Here is a 27,163-nt window from a genome sequence, read left to right as displayed (position 1 = left end):
GGGGCAGCTATGGGATAAAGCAGCTACTGGTCAAAAGTTTGGACACCCCTGCACGCCAGCCAGTGCTCCAGTACTGTCTGTTGCGCAAAGTTGTGCAGCAATGTGCAAACCCATCACAATCTGATTTTTGTGAATACATTACTTTGCAACCACCTAGTAACACACTAGCGACCACTTAGCAACAAAATATAGCAACCACTACGGATACCATAGCAACACCTTAACAACAACCTAGCAACCACTTAGCAACACTGTAGCAACCGTCACATATAATGTAGCAACACCTTAGCAACCACCTAGTAATTCCTTAGCAACCACTTAGAAACAACATAGCAACCACCATGGGCACTATAGCAATCACATAGCAATCAACACGGATACCATAGCAACCAGCCACAAATCAGCACTCACAATCACACTTGCAGTTTCTGCAGGAACTGCAATCTAATTATTATCAGCTCACCACCCAGTCAGCACACAGTAACAATTATTTCTTGCCTTTCTGTTACTCAAAACCCATTTGCAATAGAAAAAGTTTTCTTTGATTTTTGGAAAAATACACCATTCTACATTTTAAAATGAAAAGCATTTCTGGAACAATTTTTAATTTGAGTTTTTTGCCGTTTAGATCTGTTTACCCTATAAATTTAGGACTCAATTGTGGGCTCCCTCATTTTCTTACATAATCTATGCCATCCCTACTAGACAGTGTCTCAAAGTTAAATGGGATACAGTACTGTATAGGATTCTCCAATAATAATAATAATAATAATACTTTATTTTTATATAGCGCTTTTCTAAAACCCAAAGACGCTTACAGTCATCATTTGTGAAAACAAATAGAAACATTACAAAACAAGTGGTGACAGACAATCAACATAGTACGAGAACAGACAGCAGGGATAAGTGGTATAGTACATTAAACAGAGGGAAGGCCGTAGGCAAGAGAAAAGAGTCTTGAGTGTAGATTTGAACAAGGAAAGAGAGGAGGATTGTTTGACCGCAGATGGGAGAGAATTCCATAGTTGAGGAGCAAGTCTGGAAAAAGCCCGATCACCAAAGCCACGGAGTTTAGAGGCTGGGACTTTAAGAAGTCCAGCAGTAGCAGACCTAAGGGATCGAGATGGTCTGTAAGGAAGAAGGAGGTTTGACAGATAAGGAGGTGCAAGATTATTTAATGCCTTATAGGTAAGTAAGAGAATCTTGAATTGAATCCTGTATTTAACAGGGAGCCAGTGAAGATTTTGGAGAACAGGTGTAATGTGTTCATGGGTGCGAGTGTGAGTGAGTAAACGGGCAGCTGCGTTTTGTACCATCTGGAGTTTATGGATAGAGGAAGAACTAATGCCAGCAAGCAAGGAGTTACAGTAATCTAGTCTGCTGGAAATAAAAGCATGAAGGAGTATTTCAGCAGTGGACTGAGTAAGGGATCGTCGAATTTTAGCTATTCTGCGCAGATGAAAGAATGCAGTTTTCACCACAGAGTTGATGTGAGCTGTAAAAGAGAGAGTGGAATCTAGAAGAACGCCCAAATTTCGGACTTGGGTAGAGGGAGAGATTACTGTACCGCCAAAGTTGAGAGAGAGAGTAGGAGTTTGATTCAGGACTGCTTTAGTGCTGATTAGGATGAGCTCGGTCTTATTACTGTTTAGCATGAGAAAATTGTCCTTCATCCAGTTCTGGATCGCAGAGAGACAGCTTTCTAAATGAGTAGTGGGTGGGTTATTGATAGAACTAGTGCTAAGATAAATTTGGGTGTCGTCCGCATAACAGTGGAAGTCTAGGTTAAAGTGACGCAACAGAGGCCCAAGAGGAAGGATATAGATGATGAACAGGAGAGGTCCAAGGACTGATCCTTGTGGTACTCCGTGTTTAATCACAGAGGTATGGGAGGAATAGCCAGCCAATGAAATAAATTGTTTTCTGTCAGTTAGGTAAGATGAGAACCAGTCCAGGGCAGTGCCAACGATGCCAAGTTCACAGAGTCGAGATAGAAGGATAGAGTAGTTAATTGTGTCAAATGCAGCACTTAAATCTAGTAGCAAAAGAATGTTTAGAGCACCAGCATCAGCAGCTACCAGTAAATCGTTAATAACCTTGACCAATGCCGTTTCAGTACTGTGGAAGGGTCGGAAACCAGATTGAAAGGGTTCAAATAGGTTTTGTGATTCAAGATAATGTTGCAATTGGCAGGCCACAGTTCTTTCAAGGACTTTAGACAGGAAGGGGAGATTGGAAATAGGGCGATAGTTGTTGAGGTCAGAAGGGTCGAGACCAGGTTTCTTTAGTATAGGAGTGACTGCAGCCGTTTTGTAAACAGATGGAACCTGACCAAGGAGAAGTAATTGATTGATGAGAACAGTGAGGTGGGGGAGCAAGGCAGGTACGCAGGCTTTAGTTAAGTTGGTGGGGAGTGGATCTAGAGCACATGTTGTGGTCTTAGAAGACATTACAATATTAGCGATAAAGGAAGAGTCAATACTGTTAAAGGCAGCAAGAGAGGCGGAAGAAATGTTAAAATGAGAGAGGTTGGTAGTATGAGAGGAGTGAGAGGGGGGTCCAGAAGAAGCAGAGATCAGGGATCTATGAATATTTGCTATTTTGGAGTCGAAGAAGTGTAGGAAAGTGTTACAAAGGGCTGGAGAGGGTACAAGAGTGCTGTCTGGACTTTTAAATAGCTTATCAACTGTTGAGAAGAGGTGCCGAGAGTTTGTTCTATGCTGACTGTTAATGAGGTCAGAAAAGTAGGTTGTCTTAGCAGCACTAACAGCATCTCTATATGCAGACAGATGTTGCTTATATGCATTCGCGTGAACAGTAAGTTTTGTTTTTTTGAAGAGACGTTCTAGCTGACGACCAACCTGTTTCATGCTACGTAGATCTGCAGTATACCAGGGGGAGTAGGTAGGAAAGGTCACCATTTTTGTTTTCAGGGGGGCTAGTATATTCAGGGATTCATTAAGGGCAGAATTTAGCAGCAGTGCATGTGATTCAGGAGAGGATGGGGCAGAGGTAACAGGAAAGATGGAAGAAATAGATTGATTAAGAAAAGAAGGATCAATAGACTGAGTCTTACGGAAAGAGATAAATTTTTTGGTGGAGCGGCGGGGGAAGATCAGAGGGACAGTAAACAGGATAAGTTTATGATCAGAGAGTGGAAACAATAGAGAGTGAGGGTTGAGAACAGGCAGCGAGGAGGTACAGACTAAGTCAAGGGTCCGACCTTTGTCATGTGTGGGAAAGTGTACATGTTGTGTAAAAGAGAAGCACTCGAGGACAGACAGAAAATCAGAGGCAGCTTTGCAGTCATGGGTTGAAACATGGATATTAAAGTCACCGACCAGCAACAAGCGGGCAGAAATTGTGCCAGCAAGAGTGAGCAGTTCAGACAGCTCGGGCAGGAATAATGGATTAGGTTTGGGTGGACGATAGACTAGTATTGCAGTGACAGAGCCAGGTAATTTAATAGTGAGACATTCAAAGGAATTAGCAGATGTAATGCTTACTTCAGTAACAGTGATCTTGTTGTTAAAAATAACCGCAAGACCACCGCCTCTACCAGAGGAACGAGGTTTACAGATGTACTTATAATTAGGGGGGGTAGCCTGATTCAGAGAATAATAATCACCAGTTTGCTGCCAGGTTTCGGTTATAAAAAGTATATCGATAGAGTTGTCTAATATAGACTCCAATACAGTGAGAGGACATGTTCAGTTAACTGGGAAGTGTCTTGTTGGTTGCTCCTCCAATAAAGACGTGATATAAAAGGTTCTTTAACTGATGCTACAGAAGTATTACGTTCATTCCGAATTTGTAAAGGAGGAGAATGATATGAAAAAAAATTCTTAATGCTTTATTTTTATTTTACAGAAACAAGCTCTTTAAGGAACCAAAAGTGGTTCTTCTTAGAACAACAATCAAACCTTTTTTTTTTGAGCGAGAGATGAAACGGTCCTGATCTACATCACACTGTATCTGTTAGCTTGCTCACAACCTGTGACCCTCTCACTAGTCACACTTATTTATCACTGTGTGATTGTACAGTCCCAGTTGTATTGAAGTGAATAATGATATTATCAAGTGTGTCATGTCAGAGATCCCAAATGTCATGAAGATGTATAGCTCATTTTAAAGTGCTCTTATCTTGTCATCACTTGTCAGTCATTGGCCCTGGTGTGAAAATGTGTCTTATATCACAACTAAACTACAAGTGCTATAGTTTAGTTTATCGCAGGGGTTAACTGGAATGAATAAAAAATAATGATGTTTAAAATGTCAAATGTTATTAATTCCTGAAAATGCAGGAAGTGTCTTGAAAGTAAAACAGTATGAAGGTTGTGATGTCACTGTTGTGATAATTATAATTTGTATAATTTTGTTTTATTTAAACCAAACAATCATTTTAACCTAAATACACAGACATAAACTAATTTCACACTTAATTCTTGCTAGTTCGTGTTTTCCCTTAACTACAGACAGGTGCTGCTCTTGAGGGAAACACTTACAGCAGTTTAACCTCTGTTAAAGTTGTTTTGGATAAGTAGGACCTAACATATATAGGTCCATATATGTCCATATATAGGACCTAACATATATATAAATCTCTGCAGAGGATAAAGTGAGTCTATAGTGCACTATAGGCTCCTGGGCGGCCTAAGCTTTTCTTTTTAAAGGCACTTTTTTTACCTTTACATTAGGGTGACCAAGCGTCCGTATTTCTCGTATTTCACGTCCTGTCCCAGGCGTCCTGTTTTTTTTTTTTAAAGTGAGAAAATGTCCTGGTTTTGAAATTACCTTCATTGGACCATTAAATTTACATGCACTAGGGCACTGCGCATGGCGCTGCGTGTGAAATAATCCCTGAGAGCAGTAGACAGCGTCAGTCTCCCCCCCTCAACAATCACAGTGCAGTATCACTGTTAGAGCACACACACCTCGCTCCATAATCCATCAAGACCCCCCCACTTTAAGATACTTTAACTTATACAAAGTATTTTTTAAACCCTGCAACTAGGTTCTGCTACCTGAGTAATGAATTTCAATACTAATTTGACACCTTTGCATGTTTATATTGACCCCACTACAATATAGCGGAACTGTAAAGTATACACACTGGTTCAGTGGTATTTTCGGATGCAGCTTATGTTATATTGTATTTTACCCCACATTAATTTGTGCCCTGCTGTTCCAGAACATTTCAAGGCAAATAAACACAACTTGAGTGTAATTATTCCCAGTGCAAATTAGTGTCTGTAAAACACCAGGAGAAACTGTCTAGGCTGCAAACTTTAAAGAGTTAGACTCCAGATTGCGGGAAAAGAAAGGAGTAATATCTTAAAAATTGCTGATGCATGCTTCTATTTTGTCAGAGCAGATTACATCACACGGCGCGCGGCCTGTGGATCTGAAATAAATGCCTTCTCTACGAACCCCCGGAGATGATTCATCATCTGAGACGGGGTCGCTTTTCCTTGCTGACAAAACAAGCACTGAAGTCTAACGAGGATTAGTACACTGCACTGCTGAACAGAGGAGGAAGCGTCTGGGCCGGGGCTGGGGAGGAGTGGGGCAGGAGGAGGGTTAGAAACCCAACTCTGACTCTGACTCTTTTATTCTTTGAACTGAGGAGATTATGCACCCGGAGAGATCGTGTGTGAAGGCAATGTTAAGGAAGAGATGAATTTAGAGGACAGCTATGGAGCTCATTGCATCCTTTCAGTAACTCTGTGGAGAAGAAGAGAAACAATAGGAGGATCCGCGAGTACATCACATTCTCTTCAGCATGGCAGAGCGTTCCCAAACGTGTTCCCAGTTCCGCATGAATTCAATTATTTTGACACTGTTATATAAGATCATTACATCAGGGACATGAAAATAACCAATTTCTAGGGGTGAAGAAGGTGGTTAAAATTTGGAAAGAAAGGTGCAACACTTACTTACTCTGGGCCAAAAATTAACTTCTTTATTTAACCAAAAACAAGGCACTGCGGCCCATGTTTCAAGGCCTTCATCAAAGAAATAACAGTCTTTGGCTGCCAGGAACATCAGGATTCCTGTCTCTGGACAGGGCATTAAAGTCTGTCCACACTAAAATCATTGGCATAGAAACATAGAGATCCTTTTTTCACCTTGTGTGCTCTGTGCTCATAAATGTCCACTCTTTCTGTTTCTCTGCTCTATGTCCCCTTCTGCTCTCTTTGTGGAATGTGAACAAACTAGGACACTCATTAAAACCTCTTTTTGTATACAATTTGTAAATTAAAAAACACCTTAATGAAGTCTCTGTAAAAAAAGAACTTGCCATACTTCCAAAGCCTTAGCTTTGTATAGACTGCAAATATATGAAAATGGCGCTGATTGGCCAGCCTGATTTAAACACATTGGAACACTTGAAGAACACAGTAAGCTCACAAAATACACAGCCAATCATTTTAATCTGTGTGGAGTAAAAGACAATATTAATAATAAGACAACACAAGTAAACACAAAATGCAGTTTTTAAATGAAGGTTTTTATTATTAAGGGAGAGAAAGAGTTTGAAGCTTTTTCATGTCAGTCACGTAGGTTTGGATTAATTTTTTTTCCCTTAATAATAAAAACCTTCATTTAAAAATAGCATTTTGTGTTTACTTGTTTTGTCTTTGACTAGGTTTTACAATTTAAGAGTGACAAACATGCAAAAAAATAAGAAATCATAACGAGGCAAACACTTTTTCACACTATGTACAGGTCTTCTTTTTTTTTTTTTAACTTAATGTGCTTTTTTTCTGTCCAAAAGAATTGGTGTGAATAGACCTTTGCACCAAGACTGTACTTAGAGGCCTTGATTCAATTTGTTTTACATGAAACATGCAGTCGGTCAGTGTAGCAACTGACCTTTAAAAATAGCCTGACAGTAATCCAATAATAATCATATTGATGCTCCACTGACTGCACCAGGAAGAATGGCTTATCTGACATTCACAGTGCCGGAATGCTGCTACTGCACTGTGTAATATGGGTGGAGCTTTACAAGGCCCTTTCGCCAGAACTATGTAATGCTGTATCATATTAGTGTAAAATACAGTAATATTATTATTCTTCCCCCTCAGTGCACATGCTCCTCTCACTTCAGTGTCAGTATATGTGTCACTCAGCTTGTGTAAAGTTGGAACGGCACGATTTGCTGCTTTACATCAGTGAGTGGAGTAAAAGTGAACTTAAGAAATAATTAACTTTGGGATTTTGCTGATTTAGAGACCTCTGTGGTGAGAATGTGTAATTAGACAAAGCATGTTGAGGAGTATTATTAATGCAGGTTAACGTAAAAAAAATGCCTTTTGTTAAATTAGGTGGTTTGGGGTATACTGTTTTGTTTGTTTTGTTCATTTGGGAAACACTGACAAAATGTAGAGACCAATTACATCCAACAAACGCACCAGACCACACTGTTTTTACAATTAATATGTTAAACCTTGCATGAATGGTTGTGCCACTAATTAATAAAAATATTTTGTCCCCTTCTAACTACTGCTGCTAAACCCTAGTAATGAAACATACCAGTCCTGTTTAAAATGTTTATAAACATTTCCTAACCTTTAAAAAAAATACTTTTATTGTGGTAATTTCTGCCTCTGCAGCGCCCTCTAAGGTTCAACTGTGCTATAGATGCAAATGAGGTGTCTGTGCACTTTGGTATGCAGGTCAGTCAATCAATAATCCCACCCCCATGCTGATGTTCAACCATCTGTGTCTCACCTTTATCAGAGGCACACTGCTGCTGCAACTTAATCAGCCAATTAGCTCTCCCTCCTGCCCTGCCTCTAAACCCATACATCACTCAGTGCCCCAGCCAAACTACCCCTTGTATTTTTTAGCTTTTTTATTTGAGCTTGCAGCAAAAATCAGGAGGTTTAATGCCCCTTTAAATTTATAAAATGAATGATATCCATAATATTCTTTCAAATGCTTTTAATAGTGTAATTTATCTTTTCAGTAATATCATTAGGTCATATTGTCCATCCCTACTGATATAGAAATATCTCTCTGAGAGATATGAACATACTGTTCAAAGACGAGTCAGGGAAGAGTGAGAGGAAATAGTGATGGACATGCAGCCCTAAACATTTTGACACACCCACTCAACGCTTAGCAGGAGGACATTAAAGTTATAAAGTGGAATTATGCAATCATGGAATTATGTTGGCCCTCTGCCAAATACAGCTACTTAGACCCACTCCACCTCACAACGCAGTGGATTGGCTCCAACACATTAACGAGGACAGACTCAAGTAATTAACTTTTAACGAGGCACACATACTAATTCGCATATAATGATTGTGGTGTGCTGGCTGAAAGTTTCGTACTAAAGTTCTAAAGGAGATCTGCTGGTTTATAAAACATTACTAGAGCAGATGGTAGTGTGTGTGTGTGTGTGTGTGCCACACATCTTTGGGCCCTGAAGTTGTGGGTTTGAACCTCGTCCTGGTCTGTGTTCTCCAGGTGTCTGTGTGTCTGTGGGAAGCAAATATGAAGATGGATGGATGGATAGATTAATCAATCACTATTTTATCATCATACATTGATCAATTTACAGCATGTGCTCAAGCCTTTTTGGCTACGTTCACACTACAAGCCACATTGCTCAAATCAGATTTTTTGATCAGATCGGATTTGGCTGTCTAGACGGTTCACATTCACAAATGTAAGTGAGCTGTATCTGTGTGTACTGTGAACAAATCTGTCCCTGAAAGGCCTCACATGCACAGATTGATACGTGAATAAACGTCACCTTCTTCACCAACACCTCCGCTCTCCCCGCAGCACTGATAACATTTCTTTCGGCCGTCTGACGTTAAGTTTAAGGGTTGACTTTAGCTAGTACTCAGAGCTATATATTTACATCTAAGGCTGTATCTCTGAAAACATTTTGTCCTTTGAGTTTTTAGAGCTGCAAAATTGACTGTGAGGGGAAGGCAGGTAGTGTTCTCTGCTGCAGTGCTGTTAGCCAATCAGAGGCAATATGTTTGCATGTATGAATATTCATAAGCAAGAGACAAATTCTGCCTTTCTTCAAAGACCACTAATTAGTAACAAGTGAACAGAAAAACCTACTCTTTTTTACAAAAAACAGCTCACATTGCATTCATTTATACTAGAGACCACAACTAGACATTTTAAAATGAATTTAAAAACAATGGAATGAGACCTTTAAGCAGGAATTACCTTTTACTTCAAATGAACACATTTTAATTAAAAATGGATAAAATATGGCTTAGGGTTTATTAACAGCTTGATATGTTTTTGAAAATAGCTAAATAAATAATGAAAGTGATTAAAAACATCTTTAACAGCTTGAGAAAATATCTTGAAAAATACACAGTGCTATTTAACTACTTATAATAATTGTATTAAAAAATCCCACATAAAAAAACATATATGAATAACATGTCCACAAAATAAATGAATGTATTTGTGAATAATGTATTAAATAATGTGTTTAAATAACAATGTAATAGTTTACATTTCTGTATTTGTAATAATTTGTAAAATAACTATTTTTATTTTTTAAGTTCATGTATAACTGAGATGAAGTCAGCTAGTCAGTGTGAGCCAAACCATAGAGTAGTGTTGTGAATGTTAAGAAAGACATGGAGAAGTATAGCGACAGTCACAGCGGACAGGAAAAGGAATAATGATAGTCAGGGCAGTGAATAGAGAGGAGCACCGTGGGCAGAAGTGAGAATACTGCCTGATGGTGTGTAGGCTTTTATTTAGTGCGATGGCTCCACTGTGTCACGGCTGTGAAGCGTGACTGCATGACCTTCATATAAAGCAGCTGTTCACGTTTAATATCCCCTATCTTAACGTGATCAAGAACCACAGCAGCGCCTCCTATGAAACTGGGCAAGACAGCCGATGTATTATGCATGTGGACCGTTAAGGCAAATCTGTCAGTAGGTCACTTCAGCCCATCTCTCATCATCCCGATAACATTTGGCACGGTTTCTCTGGAAGTGGCTTTTTTTTTCCATCCACAGGCCAAATTATTCAGATGATCAAATCAGAAGTGTCAGTATCATTCCTCTTCCTCACGCTCAGATAGTACAGAGGAGCATCATTACAGCTTAATTAATCCAACATCAAAGCGATAGGGGGAAGGAGGGGAGGGATTACCCCGCCCTCACGAGAACACACCCGGGCTAATTCCAGCCACTCCACACGGCCAAAACACACTCATTATGCACCCAAAAACACCATCCACTCATCGCATGGATTGCATCATTATTCCTCATGATCACGATTTCACAGCCATGTTGGTGAGAATGAGAAAGACTTACTTTAATTAAAGCAACGTAAGTCTACATACTGTAGCATTTTACACTGAACACTGAGTAACCCTGTCACTGGCTCTCCGGCTGTCATTTCTTGGAGCACTTTTGGTGGGTACCATCCATTAAACACAGGAAACTCCCCACAGGACATGCCTTATGTTTTGGGCATGTTCTGAACCAGCTGTCTAGTTCTCACAGTTTTTTTTTTAAATCAGGCTTGTGAAAATCATCATAATAATAGTAATCATAATAACATGTTAATAGATATAAGCAATACAAAAGTGACATATTTGCTTGAGAAAAAGATGAATATTCTGTGTGAAAGTTGGAGTGCGCGTCTAACCAGTTTATTACAGTTGCCGCGTGCACAGCGGAGCTGGGGAAGAAACTGCTCACGCTTCTCATGCAAAGACTGAATGTGGAATAGAAACAGGATTTTACAGCTCAATAAACATAATTTGACCAGGTTTAGGAAATCAAAGGATTATCAAAAGTCTTGAAGAACACTTATTCGTTATTGCAATATTATTTATTATGTATGTTTCAAGCAATAATACTGTAATCATTTGAATTAATGGGATGGCAAATGTAGGAAAATTGCCTTAAAGGGATAGTTCGGTATTTTTGACATGAGTCTGTATGGCATCATCATAACCAGTGTCGTGCATCCACACTGACTTACCCCCCACAGCGTCCTGTGAGCCGAGTTCTTGTCCAGTTTAGGTCAAAGCGAAAGTAGTCCGGCATGTTTGCTGGGGTCAGGAAAATAACTCCTTTTTCTTCCCAAAGCAGTACGTGTTCAAAAGAGTGATTTATTTACATCACAAAAAACTAACCCTGCAAAAGTCACACCTCGTAAATCACTTGGGTCCTACTTTCTCTCATTTTGTATCAGTGCGCGTCATTCTGACAGCGAGCTGCGCACGCGTCAACTTGTTCTGTGTTTTGGCAGTGCTTAGCAGCTGTGTTCAGACTAGCAACGCAAACGAGCTAACTTTAGGGAGAAGTCTATTGGCTTTTATAAGCTTTGTAAACACATATATATATAAAGCTAGGTGTGTGTGTGTGTGTTAAAATGGTGCGGACTTGTGACTATCCAGGCTGTAGCAACAAAGATGTGGCTGATTCTCCGCAAAGTTTTCATCGTTTTCCTGTGACTGATGTTGCTCTGAGGAAACTTTGGGTACTAGCGCTGGGCATCCATGTGGACACAAAAGTGGAAAAAATAAAAAAGCTAATTCCATTTGGCGAAGTTCAACATCTGTATACTCGGGTTCATAAAGATATCCCCGTGGCTCTGAGCGGTGATCAATGTTTTCCTCGTCACTCTCGTAGTCAGACATGTTCTCAAGGCGAGAAGTAAACAAAGCGACCCAAACACGTAGGCTAGCTGTCAGGTTGCAGCGCTGCGCGCATTGATATGGAACGAGAGAAAGTAGGACCCAAGTGATTTACGAGGCGTGACTTTTGCAGGGTTAGTTTTTTGTGATGTAAATAAATCACTCTTTTGAACACGTACTGCTTTGGGAAGAAAAAGGAGTTATTTTCCTGACCCCAGCAAACATGCCGGACTACTTTCGCTTTGACCTAAACTGGACAAGAACTCGGCTCACAGGACGCTGTGGGGGGTAAGTCAGTGTGGATGCACGACACTGGTTATGATGATGCCATACAGACTCATGTCAAAAATACAGAACTATCCCTTTAAGGCTTATCATATCACAACACTTAATTCGTAAAGATATCATGGTCATGTATCAAAGGTGTATGTTTTAAGCAATTTCAATGTGGCAATTTGGAGTAATGGGAAGTAAAACTTAAGAAAAATGTCTATTAGGTTTTGCATAAACCAAATTTTGGAGTCCTACAAAACCAGCAAATCAAAGTGTTATCAAATGACACCATATATTCTTAAATATTCCTTCCCGTACTATTAACAGTATAAGTATCAGGTTATTTTACTGTAGCATTTTGGAGTAATGGGAGGTCAAACTTGAAAAATGCATATTTGGTTTTGCATAAACCATTGATTTGACATACTGAATTATTGTGTATTAGGCACCCGAATAGCTTGAATCGCACAACCAGAAGGCCTGGTGTCATGGGTGTCAGATGGAATTTCACACGATGCCAGATCACCTGAATTTCAACAAACTAAGGTTACATTGATACGTTCCTGCAACCAGTGACCCTACCTTTTCTGAATGCATACTCCAGTGCACTGTTTTAACAGGACAATGCTCGCCCGCCTACTTCTGCCATCGCTAGAGCTTGCCTTAAAGACACAGATGCTACACCATGGCCAGTTACATCCTTAGACCTACCGCTGATCAAAAATGCGTGGGATGCTCTTTGATGCACCATCAACACTCCACCCCAACCGGAAAATCTGCAGAAATATTCAAGCTGAAGGGATGAAATACTGCAGGACACTCTGCATACTGAGATACTGTAGCTGGTGTTTTGCATTACACATGCATTACAGACTCCTTCTGTATGTGTAGCTCAATATGCATTGCTCATATCAGTCTAAATGTTTAGTCATTAATCATTATTGTTCCTGGGGTGCATTAATGTGTTTTTCTTTATTTATGAGTGTATGTAGTCTCTAGCTCTTGACAGGTGAAAAAATATTACACCAAATTGCACTGCATTTTTTTCTGGACTCCATATTAAAAATGTACAGATAGGCTCAATAAAAAAATAATAAATGTACTTTGTACCTTTAAAACCCACTTACTGATTAGTAAAGACCATAGACTGTATATAAAGATGGACGTCGTGTCGCCGTTCCCATTCATTCAATGAAAATGAAGCCAAAATCTTCCGCCATTTTGGCGATTCAGAGACCAGAGTCTGCGCAGTAGAGACCAGAGGAGGGAGAAAGGCTGTGGAGAGACCGCCTACTCATTTAAATAACCCCGCCCCTGAGGGCTGCCTCGCGGTCACAGACTGCAGAGCGGGGCGGAGCGGAGCTGACGGTCTGTTATTGGTCCCGCCCATAACCAGCCCTTTTACAATAACCACACCTTTTTTGAATAGAGCCGAATAAAGTTTTTAAAACCGAATTCTGTGGGGTTATAAAAATTTGACAATACAAGCAGAGGTTCCACTAGCTGTTGCATTTAAATAATGGAGGTAGAATTACAGTATATTAGAAAAAAACGTGATTGAAAGTTGTCTGTTTTGCCATTGAAACCTATGGGGATGGGTGGAGTTACACAGCTTTCTGCAGCCGAACAGCAGGGGGCGCCCGACCTGTGGTGGCTTCACTTTTAAGAGACGATGCTCTGTCCAGCTGTATACAGTCTATGGTAAAGACCACTGTGAATGTCATATCTACAGTATAGGCATATATATTAAACATAAATTGTAGTTCCCCATTAGAGTATGCAGTAGCTCAGTCAGAAGAGCTGGAAAATGTTATTATAGACTGACAGGTGGGACAAATTTGGGGGTCTTTTTGCTAGAGAGTTTGTCCCACTTCCAATAAGAATAACGCCGCCAGCCCACACTCACACTAGCACAAACACAGTGCTTTAGGCCATCTTTAGCAGAACATCTCCCTTTTCTTCCTAAACTGTTGACTCTTCTTTAAATAAACAAAGCCGTGTACTCTGACCCACTGAGAGGAGCACTGTTAGCAGCTGCGGATGGCTGGCATTGTTTCTATATTTGTACATGACAAACAAGAATATTGTTAATTTCACTGCATTTTTAAAAAAATAAATTATTTCTATTGTTTGCCCATTTTCTTTCCAGTTTGGAAGGTCACTTACCCAATCCCTGTTCATATAAACTCCCCCTATTAATATTCAAATTAAATAAAATGTACCTATAGCTTTAGAGCTTTCTACAACTGATGATGTTGCATATAAGCTTTACAGAATATGGAAGCAAGACAGAGAATCAGACATACATAAAATATAGAATAGAATATTGAGTATAGAACCCCCCAGTGAGTGACAGTAATCCCTCAAAATTGGAGGAAGAAATCTTGGGAGAAACCAAGTCCCTTATATAAGGAGGACCAATCCTTCTCAGGTCAGACTACTACTATAAATTAATAATAAATCATCATTATACATCAACATAGGTCTTATACAGTACCAGTCAATGTTTTCTTTATTTCTTTATTCACTGTATTTTAAAGACTATAAGGCGCACTATCAATGAACGTCTATTTTCTGGTCTATATTCATATATAAGGTGCACCGGATTATAAAGCGCATTTTAAGTGACAAGGATCAAGGGTGTCGCCATTTTTTTTCCTTTTAATGGGGAAGCTGGGGGAAGCGCCTAAGTGAACAAAACTGTAATTCTTAAAAGAAACATTTTCTTTCAAAGTCAAACGAGCGCTGGATGTTATTCTACATCGATTTCTCTCCTGAAAACTGTTTATTTGGGTGAGCAAAGTGCTTCCATTTACTTACAGTAAGCTTAGATTTCCAGTTTTTTAACATGGTTAGCAGCAGCTACTAGCCGTGGTTAGCAGCAGAGCTAGCCGTGATTAGCAGCACTAGTAAATGCCGTCTGACAGCAGTACACTGAGGAACCCTGAGTGTTCCGGTAACCCAGGGCACTATCAGCTAGCGGTTTGTTCCATGTAGATTGTTTTTATGTGGTAAACACACAGACTACAGTCTGATATACTCACCCTTAACGGTGAAAAAGCGAGCGCTGCGGTTAGCGGCTAATGCTAATACTGCTGCAGCCTCAGTGCTGAAGAGTGACTTCAGCAGAGTGGCTTTACTCCTCCTTACAACCTGACTGGACTGAAAATTCATTCATAAGGTGCACTGTACATTTTTTAAGAATTTTAAGTGCGCTTTATAGTGTGAAAAATACAGTATATGTTTTAAGGTGGAAGGAAAAGTGTTAGCAATCAACTAAAAGCTAAGTATACTACTCTGTAGTAAGTGATAGTGATAGATTAGTTGCTGGTATGAGTAGTTTTACAGTAAACTCAAATATTCACGCAAAACAACTTCGTTATCTTACTAGAAATGTTGGTTATCTATACTTTACTGGAGTAATAAGACTATTCACTTCAACCCCTTACATTTTCACACAGTTATCTGTACTTACTACTCCTTACATTATAAAAATACCCTCGTTACTCCTATTTCATTTCAGCTTATTGTTATTCTGTCTTGTTTTTGTTCAGGCTTGTAATCAATCAAAAAAAAAATCTATCCAGGTAAATGACGCCATCCGGATAGAGTAAATTTGATTGTGGTCGGATGAGAAGTATAAACATATATCATTCCGACAGCCTGAAGATGAAGATGAACCATGGCAGAGACTCAAAAGAATATATATGCACTGAACTAAAATGCATTCATTTTCAGTGGACATATATGTGACTGTAAGAGAGTGCCTAGTGCAACATTTTTAAATATAACATTATAGTCATTATGGCATTTTTATTATTAAATATAACATTATAGTAATTATGGCTTTTTTAATGTGTTTTGGGTAGTGGGGAGAACTGCACTACATGTGTGGCACAGCATAAGCTTTTTCCTTAATGAAATTTTTTCCCTTACATTATTTTTACTTTTATAATTTAAGAAGTTTTGAAACCAGTACTTTTACTCTTTTACTGGAGCTTGAGTTGATATTTCAACTAATACAGAAGCATTTATGAACCTGATGAGTGTAAATACTTTTGACACTTTTGTGCAGTTGTAAAAAAAAAAAAAAAATTTAGGGCAAGAAAACTACTCCTAACAGATTTAGATTTTTGGGTGCTGTATGCCTTTAAGGTAGTCAGCATAGTGCGTGTATTCGTGTAATGGATTTATCATTTATGTACTGTAGAAATTAAAGTAAGCAATCAAAACACTTTAAGTATTTCAAGAGCCCTATTTTAGCAATATAAGAAGAGACAGGTGCGCTTTGACTTTGGCGTGTTCGTATCTTAACAGCGAGGCGCTTTGTGCGTCTCAGCAGAGGATACTGTCCTGCGTGTTCTTGCTGTGAAGGTATGCCAGCAGATGATTTAAGGGAACAGCAATGTTATTTTATTCTTTATTCTGTTTATTGTTAAGTTAAAAGTCAGGTTTGCGCACAGCAAGAAATGGATATAAGAAATGGACTGGTTTCTAGGTTCATTTCAGTCAGGGCAATTTCAACCATCAGTGTAGATTTATTCCTCAACTCCAACACTATTTTAACTGATGCAGCTTGCACAGGATGTACGTTAGGGCCCAATGTCTTCAGTTGACTGAAGCACCTGCGCTGTACTGGTTTGACTTTATACCCTGAAGAAAAACTCCCTGTAGACTTTGCATCCTGACCCAGACCTCTTGTTATCTTCCCCAGGTGTTCCTTGTCTGTTCCTGTTTATATGTAGCCCTTTTTTTCTTGCAGTCTTTGTCAGATCTTGTGTGTAAGTGAGAGAGAGATACATGTTTAAGTGTCCCTCTTATACTCACAGTGTAGGTTTATCTTCTAAACTTCACAGATGTGAAGTGGTGACGTCACATCTGTTGTATTTAAGTTTTAGTTTGGTTCGCAGCTTCCAGTGATGGCAAAAGTGCGGCTTAAGGGAGGTTTAATTAAATAAATTAATTGATTCGGAAAAAGATTAGATCCTGTGAGAGAATAGAATCATTATCATCCATCCACCACAGTGACATCTGGTGTTCAATCAGGCACTTTACTTCAAAATGATCCCAAACAGCAGACCAGGGTCTTTTTCTAGATTCTTACATTTCACAAAATGTTTGTGATTTGTTCTCACAATAAAACATTTATAATGCATTGCATTTCTTTTAAAGTGTGGCATTGGTATTGTGCATCATGATGACAACAAAAAGAGGTCAGTGATCAGATTTTTCAGCTCTCGTTCAGAAACATTTGGGGACAAAACATTCTGATCTCAGATTAGTTGTTGACGCAATACCAAAATGTGCAAAATATTTGAACTGTTTCGTACTGTGACGTAATGAAACCTGTATTGCAACATTCACGTGGCTTTTTCCATTTTGATACAGACTTTTGAAGCACTGTATCGAAACACTGGGATAAAAAAAAAACTATTTAGTTTTTAATATGACATCACTAATAGCTTTGGGTTTTTGTTTGTTGACTTGGTTGTTTTGAGTTATTAAAAATAAAGAGCATGCATTTACATCCAGCCTTCCCTGCCATCTGTGGCATAAAGATTCTTACTGTAAACAGCCCCTCCTTAGGTGGAAATTGTGTGATCAGATACCCTATCAAAAATGACACAAGCTACATGTAAAGTACACAGCTATGTGATCAGATCACCCAGGGCGCATGATAATATCAGGTGTCATAAATGAAAAACCTGCAAAGAATCCTGAACACAATTTTTTCTGGACATCATTCATCTCTAGTAACTTACTGTAAAGTATCGTGACCATTGAGACCGGCATGACCAGCAGGCCCAGGAGCATGTCTGTGATGGCCAGGGACATCAGGAAGTAGTTGGTGGCATTCTGCAGCTTCCTCTCCAGGCTCACGGCCATGATGACCAGGATGTTCCCCGTTACAGTGATGACGATGGCGAGCAGGATCAGCAGCGCCACCCAGTTCTTCTGCATGGGGTTCTCATCCCCAAACCCCAAGCTGCTGCTGTTGGAGTCATTATGAGATATGTTACCCATGATCCTGTTTGAAGACGTCATGCCAGCAGTCCTCACTTGCTCTCCCTCATCATACTGGGTTGTCTGGCGCTAATACAATTAGCCAGTGTGCGATCGAGGAAGAACAGCAGACCATAGTACACGACTCAGATGTGAGATAAGAAAATCCAGCTTAGACACATCCAGTCCATCACTGGAGATGATGGAGTAGAATATTCACAACAGCTGGGCTTTGATGAAGAACGTTTCTGTAAAGATTAAAAACATTTTTATTACGTGTTATTTAATGCATTATTGTTTTTGATGCAAAGAAATCATTTCATGCTTTAAAGGAGAACTCCAGTGTAAAACTGACTTTTGTTGTAGTAAAACATGATAAAAAGTACTTACCTTTGATGAATAGCCCACCTCCATTCTCCCACAGCTTTCAGAGATCCAGAAATTTTAACAGTTTGTCCAAACACTGGGTGACACGCTGCATAATTTCCCCCGATAAATTGCTTTTTCCACCGTTATCCAGGCTAAATATATATCTGAAGCTAGCACTATGGGATGTAAACAGTGTTTTTTATTAAGCTTCTTGTGCATTGTGCAAATTATTAAAGCCTTGTTTTATTGTCAGGGCTCTCTGGATTCTAGCAAGGAGGTGTGAAGGCTGGATAAAGGTGGAAAAAGCGATTTATCGGGGCAAATTATGCACTGTGTCACCCAGTCTGAAGGTGTTTGGACAAACTGTTAAAATCTCGTAACACAGTGGGAGATTGAAGGTGTGCTATTCATGAAAAGTAAGTACTTTTTATCATGTTTTACTACAAATACAGAGTTAAATACAGTAAGGTATAGTGAGGTAGATGGAGGCAGAGTGTGGTAGACGGAAGCAGAGTGAGGTAGAGTTAAATACAGCAAGGTATAGTGAGGTAGATGGAGGCAGAGTGTGGTAGACGGAAGCAGAGTGAGGTAGAGTTAAATACAGCAAGGTATAGTGAGGTAGATGGAGGCAGAGTGTGGTAGACGGAAGCAGAGTGAGGTAGAGTTAAATACAGCAAGGTATAGTGAGGTAGATGGAGGCAGAGTGTGGTAGACGGAGGCAGAGTGAGGTAGAGTTAAATACAGCAAGGTATTGTGAGGTAGATGGAGGTAGAGTGAAGCGTTTGCTTATATTTCCATAATATGACAACTTTAAACTCTGATTCTGCATTCAAATTCTGTTGCAGAACCTGTGGTAACTAACCTAAATATACAGTTGCAAGAAAAAGTATGTGAACCCTTTGGGATTACTTGGATTTCTGCATAAATTGGTCATTAAATGTGTTCTGATCTTCATCTAAGTCACAACAATAGACAAATACAGTCTGCTTAAACTAATACCATAATATGTTTGCATGTTTTTATTGAACACAACATGTTTACCTTCACAGTGAGGGGGGCAAAAGTATGTGAACCTTTGGATTTAATAACTGGTTGACCCTCCTTTGGCAGCAAAAACCTCAACCAAACGTTTCCTTTAGTTGCAGATCAGACCTGATCAACAGTCAGGAGGAATTTTGGATCATTCCTCTTCTCAAAACTGTTTCAGTTCAGCAATATTCTTGGGATATCTGGTGTGAATCTCTCTCTTGAGGTCATGAGGCCACGGCATCTCACTTGGGTTGAGGTCAGGACTCTCCAGAAGACGCATTTTCTTCTGTTAAAGTCGTTCAGTTGTTGATTTACTTCTATGTTTTGGGTCGTTGTCCTGTTGCATCATCCATCCTCTGTTGAACTTCAGTTGGTGAACAGATGGTCTTAAGTTTTCCTGCAAAATGCCTTGGTAAACTTGGAAATTAATTTTTCCGTTGATGACGGCAATCTGTCCAGACCCTGAGGCAACATTAGTTCTTAGAAATGTTATTAGTCTAGGGATTCACATATTTTTTCCACCCTGTACTGTGAATGTTAACATGTTGTGTTCAATAAAACCATGCAAACATATATTATTTGTGTGGTATTATAAGCAGACTGTGTTTGTTTATTGTTGTGACTTAGAAGTTCAGAACACATTTAATGACCAATTTATGCAGAAATCCAAGTAATCCCAAAGGATTCACATACTTTTTCTTGTAACTGTAAAAAAAAAAACTATTAGTATTTTTATTTGCGTTTACTTCTAAAAATAGAGCAGATGTGTGGACCAAGAGAAACGCTCCAAAGTGACTTTTTGGATGATGATATTTTTTTTTTCATGTGCAAACAGGACATGTGACAAGTGAAGCAGAATGGACACTACTCTATATATATATACTGTATACATAATGTATATATATACTGACATTGGTCAGAAGGAAAAGAGCGAGAAACAGACAGAGAGAAAGATATATAGAGAGAGAGAGAGAGAGAGAGAGATGTATTCAGTCAGACAGGCTGAAACCCTTAGGTGATTTCTCTTCACACCTCTGCTGCTGTCCCAGTACACATCAAATAAACAATGAGCACACACACACACACACACACGGCTGGACAATTAATCAAAATGTATCTTTAGAACTTCTAAACAATGTAAAATATAAAAAATATTTATCACAGTAGAGGATGTATGATAAATTGTATTTGTTTTGTAATATGAGTTACATAAGAGCTGCAATAGCAATGAATAAAAGCAAACTCAAATCGCATTACTTGCATGCGGCAACAGAGGGAGCACTTTGAGGGATTTAGAGTGAAGTACAGGAAGTTAGAAGTGGAGGGAAGTAGCGTGAGGTAGCGAGAGGTAGAGTGAAGTACAGTGAGGTATACAGAGAGAGAGTGAGGCAAAGTAAGGTAGGGTGAAATAGAGTGAAATAAAGCAAGGTATAATGAGGCAGTCTAAGGTGGTTGGAGGCAGAGAGAGGTACTGTGAGGTAGATGAAGATAGAGTGAGGTAGCGCAAGGTAGCCCTGCAACCGCCCTGCGGCACGCTACAGACTGTGCTCAAGATAGTGAAATAGAAGTAGAGTAAGGTGTAGTGAATTAGAATTGAGGTAAAGGGAGCTAGAGTGAGGTCCCGTGATGCAAAACAAGATAAAGTGAAGTAGAGTGAAATACAGCACGTTATCGTGAGGCAGAGTGAGGTAGATTTATGCAGAGTGAGTCAGAGAAAGGTAGTGTGAGGCAGATTGAGGTAGAGCAAGGTATAGTGCAAGGTAGAGTGAGGCAGAGGAAGATAGAATGAAGCAGAGCAAGTCAGAGTGAAGGTAGTGTGAGGCATATTAACATAGAGCGAGGTAGTACGAGGTAGAGTGAGGAAGTGGGAGGTAGAATAAAACAGAGCAAGTCAGAGTGAGGTAGTGTGAGGCAGATTGAGGAATAGTAAAGTAGTGTAAAGTAGAGTGAGGTAGAATAAAGCAGAGCAAGTCAAAGTGAGGTAGTGTGAGGCAGATTGAGGAATAGTAAAGTAGTGTAAAGTAGAGTGAGGAAGTGTGCGGTAGAATGAAGCAGAGTGAGTCAGAATAAGGTAGTGTGAGGCAGCTTGAGATAGAGGGAGGTAGTGCAAGGTAGAATGAGGCAGGAGGAGGTAAAATGAAGCAAAGTGAGTCAGAACGAGGTAGAATGAAGCAGAGTAAGTCAGAACAAGGTAGAATGAAGCAGAGTGAGTCAGAACGAGGTAGAATGAAGCAGAGTGAGTCAGAACGAGGTAGAATGAAGCAGAGTGAGTCAGGAGTAGGTAGAATGAAGCAGAGTGAGTCAGAATGAGGTAAAATGAAGCAAAATGAGTCAGAACGAGGTAGAATGAAGCAGAGTGAGTCAGAACGAGGTAGAATGAAGCAGAGTGAGTCAGAATGAGGTAGTGTGAGGCAGATTGAGGTAGAGGGAGGTAGTGCAAGGTAGAATGAGGCAGAGGGAGGCAGAATGAAGCAGAGTGAGTCAGAACGAGGTATTTATCTTTATTTATCATTATGTATCATAATTTATCATTTTCTGTCCACGTTTTCCTGTGGCAACATTTTTTTTTTATCTTAGTAGCACCTTAACATTGGAATCTCTTCAACAACATTCAGCTCTGTGAGACTGGATACAACAAACCAACCTGATTCCAGCATCATTGACCATCCATTAAACATAAACACTAAATCAGTGATTCCAAATGCTCTCTATAGCAAATAACTAATAAAAATAAAGGAATGCACCAATATGGGAATTCCTGGTCATTTTTAATATAAAATATTATATCTGATCTGAATCTGAGTGTTATCTCAGTGTTATAGAAATATACAATTTGTCTGTTGCACTTAATAAATTAAAGGCTGATATTTTAGTGTTTTAGAGTCAACTAAACTTTTTTGATCTTCTGGAGTTCAGTAAACACTTCATTAAATATCATTCAAATCTAAAATTCTGTCTGATATTTTTTCCTAAAGAAAACATTTATAATTCAGATCTAATGTTTACATCCCTGCAGGTTAAAAAAACTGCCTCCTCAAGGGTGTGTTAGGAAAGGCAGTGGATTTATAGAGAATCATAACAACTTAAAGAACTAACTAAACGCTTGTTTAGTTCTGTGGTATGATGGACACTGCCTTATGTGCACATCTATAAATGATGGTTCTATATAGGAGAAAAAAATATATATATATAATCTAGTTTATTGTGTAATATTTATTCAAGTACGTTTAGTTCATACAGTGACATTGACAAGAGTGACATATATAAAATTTGCTTTAAAACTTTTTCATATTGGGGCTTTCCTATTATTTCTTTTTTCATTTATTAATTGATGCTGAGAGATTCTGAAGTTATGTGAACCTCAATGTTAAAATGGTGAAATGTTTTTTTTTTTTTTTTTTAATTCAAGACATCATCTTATGGATGGTTCTTTATAGAACCGTGAGCACAAATGATTCTATATAGCATCAAACAGGATTCTACTGATGATAGAATTGTGTTACAATATTATTTTTGGTACTATAAAATTATCAAAGAAATTAAGCTGTTTCAAAAAAAAAGAAATACAGAAATTATGGCTTTTATGCCCTCATAAAACAACTATATGGATATTTAATTCTCAAATCTTTTTCTACATTTAAAAATGTATTTTACGTAATTTCATTATATTAAAGAAATATTTTGTTGCTATTCTCCTACATTTTTCAAATGTTTTAATAAAGACATTTTACTCATATTTCTTTTCCATTTGTGGACAGGTTCTCTAACACTACCACCACCATCACTACCATCATCATCACCACCACCAGCAGAAACTAATTAAAGCAAATAACAAATTAACCAACCTTCAGAGTTCCAGTGCAGGAGGAGATCTTCTCAGTCCAGCAGATCCTTTCTAGCGTTTTCCACCCAGCTTTAAACTCTCCACTCCAGAAGCTGAAAAACACAACGTCAGAGTGCAACAGTAACATAAACTCACTGCAGAAAATCCACTTCACTCTTCCTCTACTCTCTCTCTCTCTGTCCCTCTCTCTCTCAGTTTGCACCTCCCTCTCTCTCTTCCCCATCTCTCCCTCCCTTCCTCACATACTGTATCCATCTCTCTCTCACACGCTTCTCCGTCTTCCCATTCCTCTCTCTCTCCCACTGTCTCCCCTCCTCCTCCTCTTTTTCATCTCTCCATCTCTCATTCCCTCTCTCACATTCACGCACTCTACCCATCTCTCTGTCTCGCTCTCTCCCTCCCTCTATTCATGTCTCTCTCTCTTCCTATCACTTTCTCTATTCATGTCTTTCTCTCGCTCTCACTTCCTCTATCCTTCTCTCATTCTTTCTCACTCACTTAATGCATCTCACTCTCTGTCTCTCTCTCTCATTTTCTCTATCCATATCTTGTTCTCTCTCACTCACGCTATCCATCTCTCCGTTTCTCTCTCTCTCAATTTCTCTATCCACATCTCTCTCTCTCTCTCACTCCCTCTATCCATCTATCGCTCTCTATCCCTCACTCTATACATCTCTCTGTTTCTCTCTCTCTCACTCCCTCTATCCACATCTCTCTCTCTCACTCTATCCATCTCTCTGTCTCTCTCTCACTCCCTCTATCCATCTATCGCTCTCTATCCCTCACTCTATACATCTCTCTGTTTCTCTCTCTCTCACTCCCTCTATCCACATCTCTCTCTCTCACTCTATCCATCTCTCTGTCTCTCTCTCACTTCCTCTATCCATGTCTTTCTTTTTAATTTTCTCTATCCATCTCTCGCTCTCTCACTTTCACTCTATTCATTTCTCTGTCTCTCTCATTTTCTCTATCTGTCTCTCTCTCACACACTCCATTCATCTCACTTTCTGTCTCTCCAACCGTTCTCTCTCACTTACTCTATCCATCTCTCGCTCTCTCTTTCATTCCATCCATCTCACTCTCTGTTTTTCTAACCGTTCTCTCTTTCACTTACTCTATCCATCTCTCGCTCCCTCTCTCTCTCTCTCATTCCATCCATCTCACTCTCTCTCTCTCTAACATCTATCTTTCTATTTCGCTATGCACCTCCCTTTCACTTCTCCATCTCTCTTTCTCTCTCTTCCTCTCCATCCTTCTCACTTTTCCATCTTTCAAACCCTCTCTCTATTACTTTATGCATCCTCCTCCCTCTCACTTCCTCATTTTTTCATTCCTCTCCCACACACACTTACTCTATCCATACTCTCCATAATCTGTCTCTTTCTCTCCTTATCTCTCTATTTCATACACATTTTATTCATCTCGCTCTCTCTCTCCCCTCGTCCACCTCCCTCTTACGTCTCTGTCTCTCTCTCTCACTCTCTCTTTCTTTCTTCTTCTTCTTCACTTCTTCTTTTCGATGCTATGCACCTCACTCTCAACATCTTACTCTATCATTCTCTGTCTCTCTCTCTAAATCTCTCTCTTTCTCTTTCTACATCTCTCTCTAATCCTCTTACTCTATCATTCTCTCTCTTTCTCTTTCACTTTGTCTACATTTCTCTCTCTTTCCCATGCTATGCATCTTCCTCTCATCTCCTTACTCTTTCCATCCATCTCTCTCTCTCTCTCTCTCTCTCTCTCTCTCTTTCTCCCCATGCTATACATCTCCCTTTCACCATCTTACTCTAACCATCTCTCTTTCTCTCTCTCTCTTCCATGCTATGCATCTTCCTCTCATCTCCTTACTCTTTCATCCATCTCTCTCTCTTTCTCTCTCTCTCTTTTTCTCCCCATGCTATACATCTCCTTTTCACCATCTTACTCTAACCATCTCTCTCTCTCTCTCTCTTCCATGCTATGCAGCTCCTTCTCAGCCTTGTACTCTATATCCATCTGTCTCTCTTCTGCATCTCTCCATCCCTTTCGCACTCACCCCCCCCTCTCAGCCTCTTACTCTATATCCATCTCTCTCTCTTCTGCATCTCTCCATCCCTTTCACACTCAACCCCTCTCTCAGCCTCTTACTCTATATTCATCCCTCTCTCTTTCTCTCTTCTCTCTCTCTCTCTCTCTCTCTCTCTTTCAGGTTCTCTCGGTTTGATCCATGACTGGGTGCAGATTGTTTGAGCTCTCTCCAGAAACGCTTGCCTCTGAGTTCTCCCTCTGGCACCGTTCAACCGAGACAAAGACATCCGAGTGCCTTTACACACACACGCACACGTGCGTGCACACACACACACACACACTTCTCCATCCTCATATTTATAGAGTCTCTAAAGCTATTTATACAATTCTTTCATTCTTCTCTGAGCTCTAATCTCTCTCTCTGGAAGCCTCTGTAAAAAAGATCTAAATGGGACAGTTTGGGGCATCCCTGATTATACCATCACCCATCCCATTCATCTCCTCAGATCAGCTTAACATCATCACTGAAATATACGTTAATATGTGTTAAAACACTGGAAATTACAGTGCTGGTTGAATGCAGTGGTGTTGACTTCAGTGGCTGATGGTGGATCCTCCGAAATCACCCAAGTTAGTCAACCATTTTTCACATAAGAGCGCTGTCATCACAAGATATTACAAATGTATTATTAATACATATGACGAATCAATATTTAATATTGTCTAAAAATACATTTTCTGCTTCCCGCTTTTTAATAAAACGGGAGGAAAATGACTTTTCCGCACCTTGGTGCCTCTCCTGGGCTGAAGAGAAGGTGATAAAGAAGAATAATGGAATAAAAAGGGGCTGTGGAGGGACAAGACACAATATATGAGAAAATGAGGGAGAGAGAGCAAGCTAAGATACTGTACTGAAGCTGTACTGCTCTATCACTGTTTGAGGCAAACCATTCTGTAAACAAAGCTCTGAATTATTTTTTTAACAGCCAATCAAAGACTTCAGAAGTAGCAATTAAGGCCACGGCATGATTTCTGTGAAACAAAGGTTGCAAGTGTTTCATTAATCGTCAAAAAAATGCTCTCTCAGACTCTGGCTGCTGATTGCAAGCATGTTTCAAATGGGGATTCGAACCACTGATGCTTGGATCATATAAAAGTGCTTTGTTAATTACTTTAAAAATACCCATAGCTTGTAGAGACTGGAATCAGATTATTTCAAGCTCTGATAATGTTTATACACCTAGGAAAAAAGTGTTAGATTAGGAATTTAAGAATAAAAATATTTACTCAGCGTTTGAAGACCATGAGTGACTTTTCTAACACCCAGTAGAAGGTTGTTCCACTACAAACAAAAGTTGGGATATCTGTCTTCTGTGGGAATTGAGGGAATCTGCAAGATAGAGTCAAACTGCTTATCTTCACATATCATGGCCAGAATTGCGAACCAATACCATACTGAGTCTACAGTGTTCAATGGAGAGGGTAGCCATGGTCAAAAAAGTCAAGTCAAGAAGAAAAAGATTCTATGTCACTTTTATCACCAGCTTCTCTTGACATGTCATGGCTAGGATTGCAAATCAATACCCTACTGAGTCTACAGTGTTCAATGAAGGGGGGAGCCATGGTCAAAAAAGTAAAGTCAAGGAGAGTAAGATAGTCATAGGGAACTGCTGAAATAGACCTTCTGTTATTTTCTCTATTTGCTGTCAGTGTCAGGATTATGAACCGATACCCTACTGAGTCTACAGTGTTCAGGTGAAGAGAAGAAGCCTTGGAAATAAAAGAGCATCAGTACAGGGAGACTGACAGTCATCAGAGAAATACAGAAATAGACTCTCTGTCACGTTCTTTACCTGCTTCTCTTGAGATGTCATGGCCAGGATTACAAACCAATACCCTACTGAGTCCACAGTGTTCAATGGAGGGAGGAAAGACAGCCATCTGGAACTGCAGAAATAGACCTTCTGTCACTTGCTTTTCTTGAC

The 27,163-nt window shown here is 39.5% G+C and overlaps 1 protein-coding gene across 1 annotated transcript in view; it reads right to left on the bottom strand.

The window, feature by feature from the left end:
• Positions 1-24,755, bottom strand: part of htr2ab (5-hydroxytryptamine (serotonin) receptor 2A, genome duplicate b) — a 32,057-nt gene extending 7,302 nt beyond the window's left edge. Inside the window, exons 1-2 of the mRNA XM_007248898.3 lie at positions 23,173-24,755; positions 17,689-18,177 (exon numbers count right to left, since the gene is read on the bottom strand). Coding sequence (XP_007248960.2) covers positions 17,689-17,971 — 283 coding nt within the window. The 5' untranslated portion in view covers positions 17,972-18,177; positions 23,173-24,755. The remainder of the gene's footprint in view (positions 1-17,688; positions 18,178-23,172) is intronic.
• Between the last annotated feature and the right edge of the window lie 2,408 nt (positions 24,756-27,163).

This window comes from Astyanax mexicanus, chromosome 5 (genome assembly GCF_023375975.1).
Source record: "Astyanax mexicanus isolate ESR-SI-001 chromosome 5, AstMex3_surface, whole genome shotgun sequence".
Lineage (NCBI taxonomy): Eukaryota > Metazoa > Chordata > Actinopteri > Characiformes > Acestrorhamphidae > Astyanax > Astyanax mexicanus.
Note: the sequence above shows the minus strand (reverse complement) of the source record. Positions and strands in the feature narration are given on the sequence as shown.